Source organism: Salvelinus fontinalis, chromosome 13 (assembly GCF_029448725.1).
Source record: "Salvelinus fontinalis isolate EN_2023a chromosome 13, ASM2944872v1, whole genome shotgun sequence".
Classification (NCBI taxonomy): domain Eukaryota; kingdom Metazoa; phylum Chordata; class Actinopteri; order Salmoniformes; family Salmonidae; genus Salvelinus; species Salvelinus fontinalis.
In genome coordinates, this window is record NC_074677.1 from 8,325,697 (window position 1) to 8,338,122 (window position 12,426).

A 12,426-nucleotide genomic window follows, 5' to 3' on the forward strand; every position below is an offset into this window, starting at 1 on the left:
ATCCCGAATCCAGTCAGGCCATCCTGAATCCAGCCAGGCCATCCTGAATCCAGTCAGGCCATCCTGAATCCAGTCAGGCCATCCTGAATCCAGTCAGGCCATCCTGAATCCAGTCAGGCCATCCTGAAACCTCAACAGTTTGATCTTGGTCGGAACAGCCGGCTTGTACCATCTTTGAACGAAAAGGAGATGGATATATATATGTATACACTACCGTTCAAAAGTTTGGGGTCACTTGGAAATGTCGTTGTTTTTGAATGAAAAGCTAATTCTTTGTCCATTAAAATAAAAAAATAACATAAAATTGATCAGAAATACAGTGTAGACATTGGTAATGTTGTAAATGACTATTGTAGCTGTAGCTTTTTTATGGAATATCTACATAGTCGTACAACATTAGAAAACCGTTTTGCAATTATGTTAGCACAGCTGAAAACTGTTGTTCTGATTTAAAGAAGCAATAAAACTGGCCTTCTTTAGATTAGTTGAGTATCTGGAGCATCAGCATTTGTGGGTTCGATTACAGGCTCAAAATGGCCAGAAACAAAGAACTTTCTTCTGAAACTCATCAGTTTATTCTTGTTCTGAGAAATGAAGGCTATTCCATGCGAGAAATTGCCAAGAAACTGAAGATCTCGTACAACGCTGTGTACTACTCCCTTCACAGAACAGAGCAAACTGGCTCTAACGAGAATAGAGAGAAGAGTGGGAGGCCCCGGTGCACAACCGAGCAAGAGTACAAGTACATTAGAGTGTCTAGTTTGAGAAACAGACTCTTAACAAGTCCTTAACTGGCAGCTTCATTAAATAGTACCCACAAAACACCAGTCTCAACGGCAGGCAGAGTTGCAAAGAAAAAGCCATATCTCAGACTGGCCAATAAAAATAAAAGATTAAGAGGGACAAAAGAACACAGACACACAGTGGAGTATAGGTTGTTGCTCCAACATCCCACTGCCAGGTCTCTAACATCCTCCCTGTAGGCTGACTCATCATCGCCAGTGATCAGGCCTACCACCGTCAAGTCATCAGCGAACTTGATAATGGTGTTGGAGTTGTGCGTGGCCACGCAGTCATGGGTGAACAGGGAGTACAGGAGGGGAGTAAGCACACACCCCTGTGGTGGCCCCTGTGTTAAAGGTAAGCGTGGCGGAGGTGATGTTGCCTACCCTTCCTACTTGGGGTCGGTCCGTCAAGATGTCCAGGATCCAGTTGCAGAGGGAGGTGTTCAGACCCAGTCCTAAGCTTGGTGACGAGCTTGGAGGGGACAATGGTGTTGAAGGCTGAGCTGTAGTCCATGAACATGCATTTTCACATAGGTATTCCTCTTATCTAGGTGGGTGAGGGCAGTGTGGAGAGCAATTGAGATTGCGTCATCTATGTTGGGGCCGTATGCAAATTGGAGTGGGTCTGGGATGGTGGAGGTAATGTGTTGTCATAAACCAGCCTCTCAAAGCACTTTGTGACTACAGAGGTGAGTGCTACAGGGTGGTAGCCATTGTGGCATGAAACCTTAGAGTTCTTGCGAACAGAAATTATGGTAGTCAATTTATAACATGTGGGGATTATAAGACTGGGAATTGAAAATTACTGTGAATATGCCTGCCAGCTGTTTTGCGCCTACTCTGAGAATGTGCCCTGGAATAACGTTGAGGCCCTCGACCTTGCCGGTGTTGACCTTATTAAAGACCCTTCTCACGTCGGCCTCGGAGAGTGAGATCACCCAATCCTCTGGGTCGGTGACGGCCCTCACTCCGGCTTGATGTTGTTGTTTTCAAAGCTAGCATAAAAATGGATTGAACTCGTCTGGGAGAGGCATTGTTAGGCAGATCACGGTTGGGTTTTCCTTTGTAATCCATAATGGAATGTAGCCCCTGCCACAGTTGGCGAGCGGTGGAGCCTGTGTAGTATGATTCCACCTTGTTACTATATTGTCCTTTTACTCGTTTGTTGACTCTGCAGCAGTCATAGCGGGACTTCTTGTACGTATTCCTGTCTTCGGTCGTAGCCTCAGGGTTGTTTACAATAGTTCTGTGTGCGGTAGCCCTGTTCTTTAGTTTAGTGCCAACCTCTGTGTTAATCCAGGACTTCTGAATGGGGAAGCAGCGAACCCTCACCGTTGGGACAATGTAGCCGATACATTTTTTTAATGAAGTCGGTGCTCGTCGATGTTATCGGGGGAGTGTCGAATCATATTCCAATCAACGCTAGCAAAGCAGTCCTGTAGCTTAACCTCTGATTCTAGAGACCATTTCTAAATGGAGCTTATGCTTGTAAACAGGAAGCAAGAGTACCGAGTCATGATCTGATTTGCATCTGATTTGCTGAATGACGGACGAGGGAGGGCCTTGTATGCTTGCTTGTGGGCAGAATAGAAGTGGTCTAGGACTTTATCGCCCCCTAGTGGTGACGGAGACGTGTTGATGGAAGTTGAGCATCAAGTGTCTTAGTGACGCCAAGTTAAAATAGCTGGGAATCAGAAAGGCAGCCTCTGGATGTGGGTTTTCTCACTTGTTTATAGCCTTGTACAGTTCATGGAGGGAAGAGGTGACTGGTTTTCCCCTTCGCCTTAATCTCACCAGGATCTTCCCTCTCTTGCCTCTGTAACGCCTGCGTTTTTCTCTTGGGTTGGAATTTATAAAGATAGCCCAGGGCAGATGAGTGGAAGTCGAAGCCGGATTTCGGGGTTTATTAACTACCGATCTACTGATCAAAAGTTCTTGTAGGTTGTAAGAAAAATAATAGCATGAAAATAGAGTAACACTAAATGACCAAGTAATCATAAAGTTGGATCGGAGCAAAACGGCGACAAACCTTTTTTCCAATTTTCTTACGTTTACAACCTTATTCAAAAAATGGATTAAATCGTTTTTTTCTCTCTCATCAATCTACACACAATACCACATAATGACAAAGCAAAAACAGGTATTTAGACATTTTTGCAAATGTATGAAAAAAAAACTGAAATATCAAATTTACATAAGTATTCAGACCCTTTACTCAGTACTTTGTTGAAGCACCTTTGGCAGTGATTACAAGTCTACTTGGGTATGACGCTACAAGCTTGACACACCTGTATTTGTGGAGTTTCTCCCATTATTAACTGCAGATCCTCTCAAGCTCTGTCAGGTTGGATGGGGAGCGTTGCTGCACAGCTATTTTCAAGTCTCTCCAGAGATGTTCGATCGGGTTCAAGTCCGGCCTCAAACAAAGCATTTGTGTTTCGTAAGTCCGCCAGATCAGAGGCAGTAGGGATGACCAGGGATGTTCTCTGTTTAGTGAGTCCTCCAGATCAGAGGCAGTAGGGTTGACCAGGGATGTTCTCTGTTTAGTGAGTCCGCCAGATCAGAGGCAGTAGGGATGACCAGGGATGTTCTATGTTTAGTGAGTCCTCCAGATCAGAGGCAGTAGGGATGACCAGGGATGTTCTCTTGATAAGTGCCTGAATTGAACCATTTTCCTGTCCCACTAAGCATTGAAAATGTAACTAGTACTTTGGGTTGTCAGGGAAAATGTATGTAATAAAAAGTACATTATTTTCTTTCGGGAATGTAGTGAAGTAAAAGTAAAAGTTGTCAAAAATATAATTAGTAAAGTAAAGTACAGATACTCCATTAAAACTACTTAAGTAGTACCTTAAAGTATTCTTTACGTAAGTACTTTACACCACTGAACATAGGTAACATCCAAAATGACACCCTATCCACCTTAGGACTTCCTGGTTAAAAGTAGGGCACTCTAAAGGGAATAGGGTGGCATTGCAGACGCAAACATTTATTTTTTTACTGTATGTATATTTCACTGTGACATTATTTTGTATCTTTCTTTGTATTGATTTGAATGTACTGAATGTAACGAAAAAAAAAAAAAAAGACTAAATCAATTATTATTTTATTTTCTGTTCATCTTTACCCGTTTAACAATCAATCTGGTGCAGGTGGAAAAGGGTTTAACGATAATGTTCTGAGAGACGTGAGGAAACAAAAGGGTTAATATCAGAGCGATGTAGATTACCCTGGATGGTTGGTTGGATGTTTACATGCCATCATTCCATGCCCATAATTAGGAATATGGAAAATGAAATCTGATCTCAGATCTGTAGTTGAAGGCAACATGTGCCTCAAAGGGAGAGATGGAGGATAACGTTCATAGCAGCTCGCTGGCTCCATCTAGTGGATGTACACGGTTATTTAATGGTTGTTTATTTAAAGGCAAACACATACACACACAGAGAGAGAGAGAGAGAGAGAGTGGTTAGGTTAGTATCTAATGCTTATGCAGAATAAAATATCCATATTAGAGGCGACTTTGCTGATAGCTACTTTGAGGGAAAACGTTTTCACTATGACTGATATGGTTGTTCCACCTAGCTATCGTAACATGAATGACTGTACGATGCTCTAGATAACAGCATCTACTAAATGACTAAAATGTCAATGTAAAAATGGGTAGGTACAAGGTTTGAGAAATCTGATCCTAGATCTGTGGATAGGTTAGTATCTAACGCTAGTGACAGAGCGACAGACACAATATAGACAGCTACTGGAGACGCACCTTGCACAGTTCAATCGAGACCGCTGAAGCTGGCATCGAGACCGCTGAAGCTGGCATCGAGACCGCTGAACCAAAGCTGGCATCGAGACCGCTGAACCAAAGCTGGCATCGAGACCGCTGAACCAAAGCTGGCATCGAGACCGCTGAACCGAAGCTGGCATCGAGACCGCTTAACTGAAGCTGGCATCGAGACCGCTGAACCGAAGCTGGCATCGAGACCGCTTAACTGAAGCTGGCATCGAGACCGCTGAACCGAAGCTGGCATCGAGACCGCTGAACCGAAGCTGGCATCGAGACCGCTGAACCGAAGCTGGCATCGAGACCGCTGAACCGAAGCTGGCATCGAGACCGCTTAACCGAAGCTGGCATCGAGACCGCTGAACCGAAGCTGGCATCGAGACCGCTGAACCGAAGCTGGCATCGAGACCGCTTAACCGAAGCTGGCATCGAGACCGCTGAACTGAAGCTGGCATCGAGACCGCTGAACCGAAGCTGGCATCGAGACCGCTGAACCGAAGCTGGCATCTAGACCGCTGAACCGAAGCTGGCATCGAGACCGCTTAACCGAAGCTGGCATCGAGACCGCTGAACCGAAGCTGACATCGAGACCGCTTAACCGAAGCTGGCATCGAGACCGCTTAACTGAAGCTGGCATCGAGACCGCTTAACTGAAGCTGGCATCGAGACCGCTGAACCGAAGCTGGCATCGAGACCGCTTAACCGAAGCTGGCGTCGAGACCGCTGAACTGAAGCTGGCATCTAGACCGCTAAACCGAAGCTGGCATCGAGACCGCTGAACTGAAGCTGGCATCTAGACCGCTGAACCGAAGCTGGCATCGAGACCGCTTAACCGAAGCTGGCATCGAGACCGCTGAACCGAAGCTGGCATCGAGACCGCTGAACCGAGGCTGGCATCTAGACCGCTGAACCGAAGCTGGCATCGAGACCGCTGAACCGAAGCTGGCATCGAGACCGCTTAACCGAAGCTGGCATCGAGACCGCTGAACCGAAGCTGGCATCGAGACCGCTGAACTGAGGCTGGCATCTAGACCGCTGAACCGAAGCTGGCATCGAGACCGCTGAACCGAAGCTGGCATCGAAACCGCTTAACTGAAGCTGGCATCGAGACCGCTGAACCGAAGCTGGCATCGAGACCGCTGAACCGAAGCTGGCATCGAGACCGCTGAACCGAAGCTGGCATCAAAACCGCTTAACTGAAGCTGGCATCGAGACCGCTGAACCGAAGCTGGCATCGAGACCGCTGAACTGAGGCTGGCATCGAGACCGCTTAACTGAAGCTGGCATCGAGACCGCTGAACCGAAGCTGGCATCGAGACCGCTGAACCGAAGCTGGCATCGAGACCGCTGAACCGAAGCTGGCATCGAGACCGCTTAACTGAAGCTGGCATCGAAACCGCTTAACTGAAGCTGGCATCTAGACCGCTTAACCGAAGCTGGCATCGAGACCACTTAACCGAAGCTGGCATCGAGACCGCTGAACCGAAGCTGGCATCGAGACCGCTTAACTGAAGCTGGCATCGAAACCGCTTAACTGAAGCTGGCATCTAGACCGCTGAACCGAAGCTGGCATCGAGACCGCTGAACCGAAGCTGGCATCGAGACCGCTGAACCGAAGCTGGCATCGAGACCGCTGAACCGAAGCTGGCATCGAGACCCCTTTGTCCTAAAAATGCTTTCCAGTTTCACTGACTCACCCAATGACGCGCAGCTCACTCGCTTGTGATGGCTGATGCGCCAAAAGCCTAACAAGGAACAGCGTTCCCGACCGAAGGCTGTTCCTTATTGTTGGGATACAATTCACAGCTACGCTATTTAAAAAAAAAAGAGCCTTATCGTGGTGTAGTAGGCTATTCTGAACTATTTCTGAACAGACAGCAGTAATTATATAACTTTGGCAAATGTATTTACATTTATCAGTGGTGATGCAGTTCCTTCAGAACCCTTCGCGCGATTCTATAAGGAAATAAATGACGAAGTGCAACGCTGGAGAGATGAGAGTTGCAGGCTGATGTCTATCAGAGCAGAGAGATGAGAGTTGCAGGCTGATGTCTATCAGAGCAGAGAGATGAGAGTTGCAGGCTGATGGCTATCAGAGCAGAGAGATGAGAGTTGCAGGCTGATGTCTATCAGAGCAGAGAGATGAGAGTTGCAGGCTGATGTCTATCAGAGCAGAGAGATGAGAGTTGCAGGCTGATGGCTATCAGAGCAGAGAGATGAGAGTTGCAGGCTGATGGCTATCAGAGCAGAGAGATGAGAGTTGCAGGCTGATGGCTATCAGAGCAGAGAGAGGGAGAGAGATCATAGAAAAAGTGAATCTCATGTTTGTTATGTGAGAGATACTGGCGCGCTTGGTCTCACACATAAGTTACAATGTTGCGCAAACCAAATAGGCTCCGGAACAAAACAGTCCAAAACGGAGAGGATCCGGCTCAAATTAAGCACTGATGACGAGACTTCAGATGGTGGTGGTGGGGAGATTTTTTGCCGTCGGCAACTGTTGCTGTACCACAGCACGTGAGCGAATGAGGGGTAAGTTGAAATAGATTTACATTTCAAGATGCATTGTTATAAAGAGAAGAAATGGATTATTGCAAAGAGTTGTAATGAACGAGTAATCGCTGCGTTGTTTGAATTTGGTCAGTAACCGAAAAGTTGCTGGATCGAATCCTCGAGCGCACTAAGTAAACATCTGTCGTCCTGCCCCGCTGTTCACAATTTCCGTTTTATGACATTTATGTCATGTATTAAAGTCTCACGTTGGTTAAATTACCACATTTGTAAAAAAAAAAGAAGTGAATTTATGAAAGGCTTAACGTCAACGGAAGGCCTGCAAACGTCAATTATTCTATGTTGAGAAATCACAACGTTGCGGACTACGCCTCTACCTTGATCTCAGAAAACGGCCACAACTTGAACAGTCTGTTTTTAAAACAATTGATCGTGTTGTTGTTGCCCCTCCAATAGTGATATTATCGATCCTCAGATCTATTTGAACAGTTTTCACGATTCTTTACAGAAAATATAGACATATTGAATCCCAGATTGACAGTAGCCAACCCACACCAGTATTTCTGGTCAGGGGACACTTCAGGCAACTATTCCCGAGATGTCCACTGCTTCCTTTTGTTCGTTTGAGTCTCTCCTTGATAGTGTAGCTCACAACGAAGACCTCCTCCTGCCCCTTAGACGTGGTCCCTACTCGACTACTCAGAGGTTATGCCTACTGTTGGCCCCAACATGGTGTCTCTTGTTAAAATCTCCCTGGCCTCTGGTTCCTTTCCAGCCTATTTTAAAACTGCTCTGCTCCAACATCTTCTTAAAAAGCATAGACCCCCGACTCACTGAATAATTGACAGACCAAACTCTAAACTTCCTTTATTTTATCCAATAGTTTAGAAAAAGTTGTTTTCGAACAATTGGTGCCTTTTTTTGTGTGCTTATTTTAAAAAAATCGTCGGGCTTCCACTCACTTCACAGCATACAAACTGCTTCATTAAAAGTCAGTAATGACTGCTATTGCCTTGGAATGCTCTATCCTAGTTCTCTATCCTAGTTTTCTATCCTAGTTCTCTATCCTAGTTTTCTATCCTAGTTCTCTATCCTAGTTCTCTATCCTAGTTCTCTATCCTAGTTCTCTATCCTAGTTCTCTATCCTAGTTCTCTATCCTAGTTCTCTATACTAGTTCTCTATCCTAGTTCTCTATCCTAGTTTTCTATCCTAGTTCTCTATCCTAGTTTTCTATCCTAGTTCTGTATCCTAGTTCTCTATCCTAGTTCTCTATCCTAGTTCTCTATCCTAGTTCTCTATCCTAGTTCTCTATCCTAGTTCTCTATCCTAGTTCTCTATCCTAGTTTTCTATCCTAGTTCTCTATCCTAGTTTTCTATCCTAGTTCTCTATCCTAGTTCTCTATCCTAGTTCTCTATCCTAGTTCTCTATCCTAGTTCTCTATCCTAGTTCTCTGTCCTAGTTCTCTATCCTAGTTCTCTATCCTAGTTCTCTGTCCTAGTTCTCTATCCTAGTTCTCTATCCTAGTTCTCTATCCTAGTTCTCTATCCTAGTTCTCTATCCTAGTTCTCTATCCTAGTTCTTTTGGATTTCAGTGGTGTGTTTTGATACTATTTATCATAACATTCTTGTCGACTGGCTGGAGAGGTGGGTGGGAATCTCTGGCATTGCCATCGATTGGTTCAGGTCATGTTTATGTGGCAGACGATTCTCACTGAGCACGGGCGGATCAGTATCGTCCCCAGCACCTATTTTGGGCACCATAATGTTTTCCCTGTGTATGTTTCCCCTTGGTGACATCATCCTCAATCATGATTCCGTTTCACTGCCATGCGGATGACAAGCAGCTTTATTTACCAATCAGACCCCGTGATCAAGCTAATTAAATCACATTTTATTGGTCACATACACATGGTTAGCAGATGTTAATGTGAGTAGCGAAATGCCTTTGCTTCTAGTTCTGACAGTGCAGTAATATCTAACAAGTAATCTAACAATTGCACAACACCTACCGTATACATGTTTTTGTTGTATTATTTCACTGCCGTACTGTGTTGGATCTTGTCTAGCCATCTTGTCTCAAGAGGACCACAATGGAAATAAGTCCCAGACTTTATTGTGTGTTATCCTCCATGATTTTATTCATGTGCATGTATGGCTTTTAAGTTTTATGTGTGCTTGTTTTTTTAAATGGTTGAATTAATAAACTAAACTAATACACACAAATCTAAGTAAAGGAATGGAATAAGAATATGTACATATAAGTATGCAGATGTGTAATGACAGAGCGGCATAGGCAAGATGCAGTAGATGGTATAAAATACACTATATACATATGAGATGAGTAATGTAAGATATGTAAACATTATTAAAGTGACTAGTGATCCATTTATTAAAGTGGCCAATGATTTCAAGTCTGTATGTAGGCAGCAGCCTTTCTGTGTTAGTGATGGCTGTTTAACAGTCTGATGGCCTTGAGATAGAAGATGTTTATCAGTCTCTCGGTCCCAGCTTTGATGCACCTGTACTGACCTCGCCTTCTGGATGGTACAGGTGTGAACAGGCAGTGGCTCAGGTGGTTGATGTCCTTGATGATCTTTTTGGCCTTTCTGTGACATTGGGTGGTGTAGGTGTCCTGGAGGGCAGGTAGTTTGCCCCCCCGGTGATGCGTTGTGCAGATCGCACCACCCTCTGGAGAGCCTTGCGATTGAGGGAGGTACAGTTGCTGTACCAGGCGGTGATACAGCCCGACAGGATGCTCTCAATTGTGCACCTGTAAAAGTTTGTGAGGGTTTTAGGTGACAAGCCACATCTCTTCAGCCTCCTCTGTGATGTGTACGCCGAGGAACTTTCCACCTTCTCCACTGCTGTCCCGTCGATGTGGATAGGGGGATGGTCCTGTTTCCTGAAGTCCACGATCATCTCCTTAGTTTGGTTGACGTTGAGTGATAGGTTGTTTTCCTGACACCACACTCTGAGTGCCCTCACCTCCTCCCTGTAGGCCGTCTCGTTGTTGTTGGTAATCAAGCCCACTACTGTTGTGTCGTCTGCAAACTTGATGATTGAGTTGGAGGCATTCATGGCCACGCAGTCGTGGGTGAACAGGGAGTACAGGAGGGGGCTGAGAACGCACCCTTGTGGGGCCCCAGTGTTGAGGATCAGCGGGGTGGAGATGTTTCCTACCTTCACCACCTGGGGGCGGCCCGTCAAAGTCCAGGACCCAATTTAGCTACAAGTGTCTTGCTGACAGCAGCCTACCACCCTGCATCCCAATGCTGGCTGGACTCTGAAGCTAAGCAGGGTTGGTCCTGGATGGGATACCAGATGATGCTGGAAGTGGTGTTGGAGGCACTCTTTCCTCTGGTATAGAAAAAATATCCCGATGCCCCAGGGCAGTGACATTTCCTTGTGTAGGGTGCCATCTTTCGAATGGGACGTTGAACTGGTGTCCTGACTCTCTGTGGTCACTAAAGATCCCAATTGCACTTATTGTTAGAAGAGGGGTGTTAACCGCGTGTCCTGGCAACAAACAAAAAAAATCATGGCCACCGAATCATCCCCAGCTTCCAATTGGCTCATTCATCCCCCTTCCTCTCCCCTGTAACTATTCCCCAGGTGGTTGCTGTACATTCAAATGTGTTCTGAGTCACCTGGTAAAATAAGGGTTAAATAAACATCAAATATTAGATGTGTGAGAACTTCGTCATTGATAAGAAATCAGAGGTTGTTTGTCCACCACCGTGCAAGAGCCCAGGTTGAAATAACTTTGGTCCTTTGTCCACCGATGTAAAGCCGACGGCCAGAAACGTCTTCTTTGACCCTGACCTCAATGTCGAGCTGCATGTAAAGAAGGTTGTCCAGGCCTGCTTTTATCCTCAAAGAAATATAGCTCAAGTCAAGTATTTTATTTCATTCACTGATTCACTGAGTGCCTTTGGAAATGTTTTCAGACCCCTTGACTTTTTCCCCACATTTTGTTACAGAATTCTTCAGCAAACTAAACACAATACCCCATAATGACAAAGTGAAAAGTTTTTGAAATTTTTGCAAATTTAATACAGATAAAAAAAAAAAACTGAAATACCTTTATTTACATACAGTTGAAGTCGGAAGTTTACATACACTAAGTAGACTGTGCCTTTAAACAGCTTGGACAATTCCAGAAAAGATGTCATGGCTTTAGAAGCTTCATGCTAATTATAAATACATTTGATTGAGTTCAGTAGAGAATCTCTATGGATAATGATTTTTAGCCCTGGGCTAGGTTTAATCTGTGTCTGGGAAACTGGCTCTCGAGTGGTATAACTGTATCAGTACACCCTTAGCACTTTTTCTTTCTATCTAGAACCAAAAAGGGTTCTTCGGCTGTCCCCATACGAGAGCCCTTTTGAAGAAAACCTTTTGGTTCCATGTAGAACCATTTCTGCAGAGAGTTCTACATGTTTTACAGTTCTACAAAAGAGTGTAACCTGGGGGGAAAAAAAAGGGTTCACCTGTGTAGACAGCCGCAGAATACTTTTGGAACACTTTTTTTTTCTAAGTGTAGAGGACAGAGTTCGGGAGTGCAGTTCACACAGACAGACAGCAGGGGGAGACCTTGTCCTGCTCTATTGGACGGAACACTTCAGGCTTTTGTTCCAGTCCAGCACGAACAAACTTGATGCTAACATAACTAATTAAATTATCAGACAGACATTGGTTAGTTGGGGGGGCTGGAACATAAACCTAGTTAATAGAAGAAATAGGCTACGTACTGATATTCTACCCTTTTCAGAAGTGTACACTCATACACTCCCTCGGACTGGTGTGAGGAATATGGGGGAGGGTCTGTTTAGAAGTTAGTATGGGACTAGGGTGGAACCTCCCTCCAGCCATGCTTGTACCAATCCAATACTTTTTTTTGCTTGAGTAGAGTGAACAAGTGCATACTTCTGGAGAGAGGAAAGCACAATGGAACATGTATTTGTACAGTGACGGGTATAGACCGCTACTGTAGATTATACTGTACATTCAACTGGGACCAGGTGATTTTCAGGAACATCAGTCAAAATGCCTAGAAGTGAGTACAATTGAAAAAGCAAGTCACTTAAAATAAATAAGTACTTAGATGTCATTGGGTCTACATGTAGATATAATAAGTGATGTGATTTTAGTAGATAAGATTGTTAAGGCTTGTTTAATGAGTTGGCGTTTTGTGTTTTTTTTTTTTTTTTTTATCTTTTCATTTAATTGTATTTTGAAGAAGCGAACTCCCGTCGCGAACGCGCATGATTTAATTCCCCTTCTAAATGGCTTGGCGCGTTCATGTTTCCCCCCCTATATGTAGTATTTTTTATTTCTACAA

General features: G+C 44.7%; 1 protein-coding gene across 1 annotated transcript in view; it reads left to right on the top strand.

Annotated features, from left to right (window-relative positions):
- The first annotated feature begins 6,249 nt into the window (after positions 1-6,249).
- Positions 6,250-12,426, top strand: part of LOC129868033 (globoside alpha-1,3-N-acetylgalactosaminyltransferase 1-like) — a 30,549-nt gene continuing 24,372 nt past the window's right edge. The window contains exon 1 of the mRNA XM_055941605.1: positions 6,250-7,104. Coding sequence (XP_055797580.1) covers positions 7,020-7,104 — 85 coding nt within the window. The 5' untranslated portion in view covers positions 6,250-7,019. The remainder of the gene's footprint in view (positions 7,105-12,426) is intronic.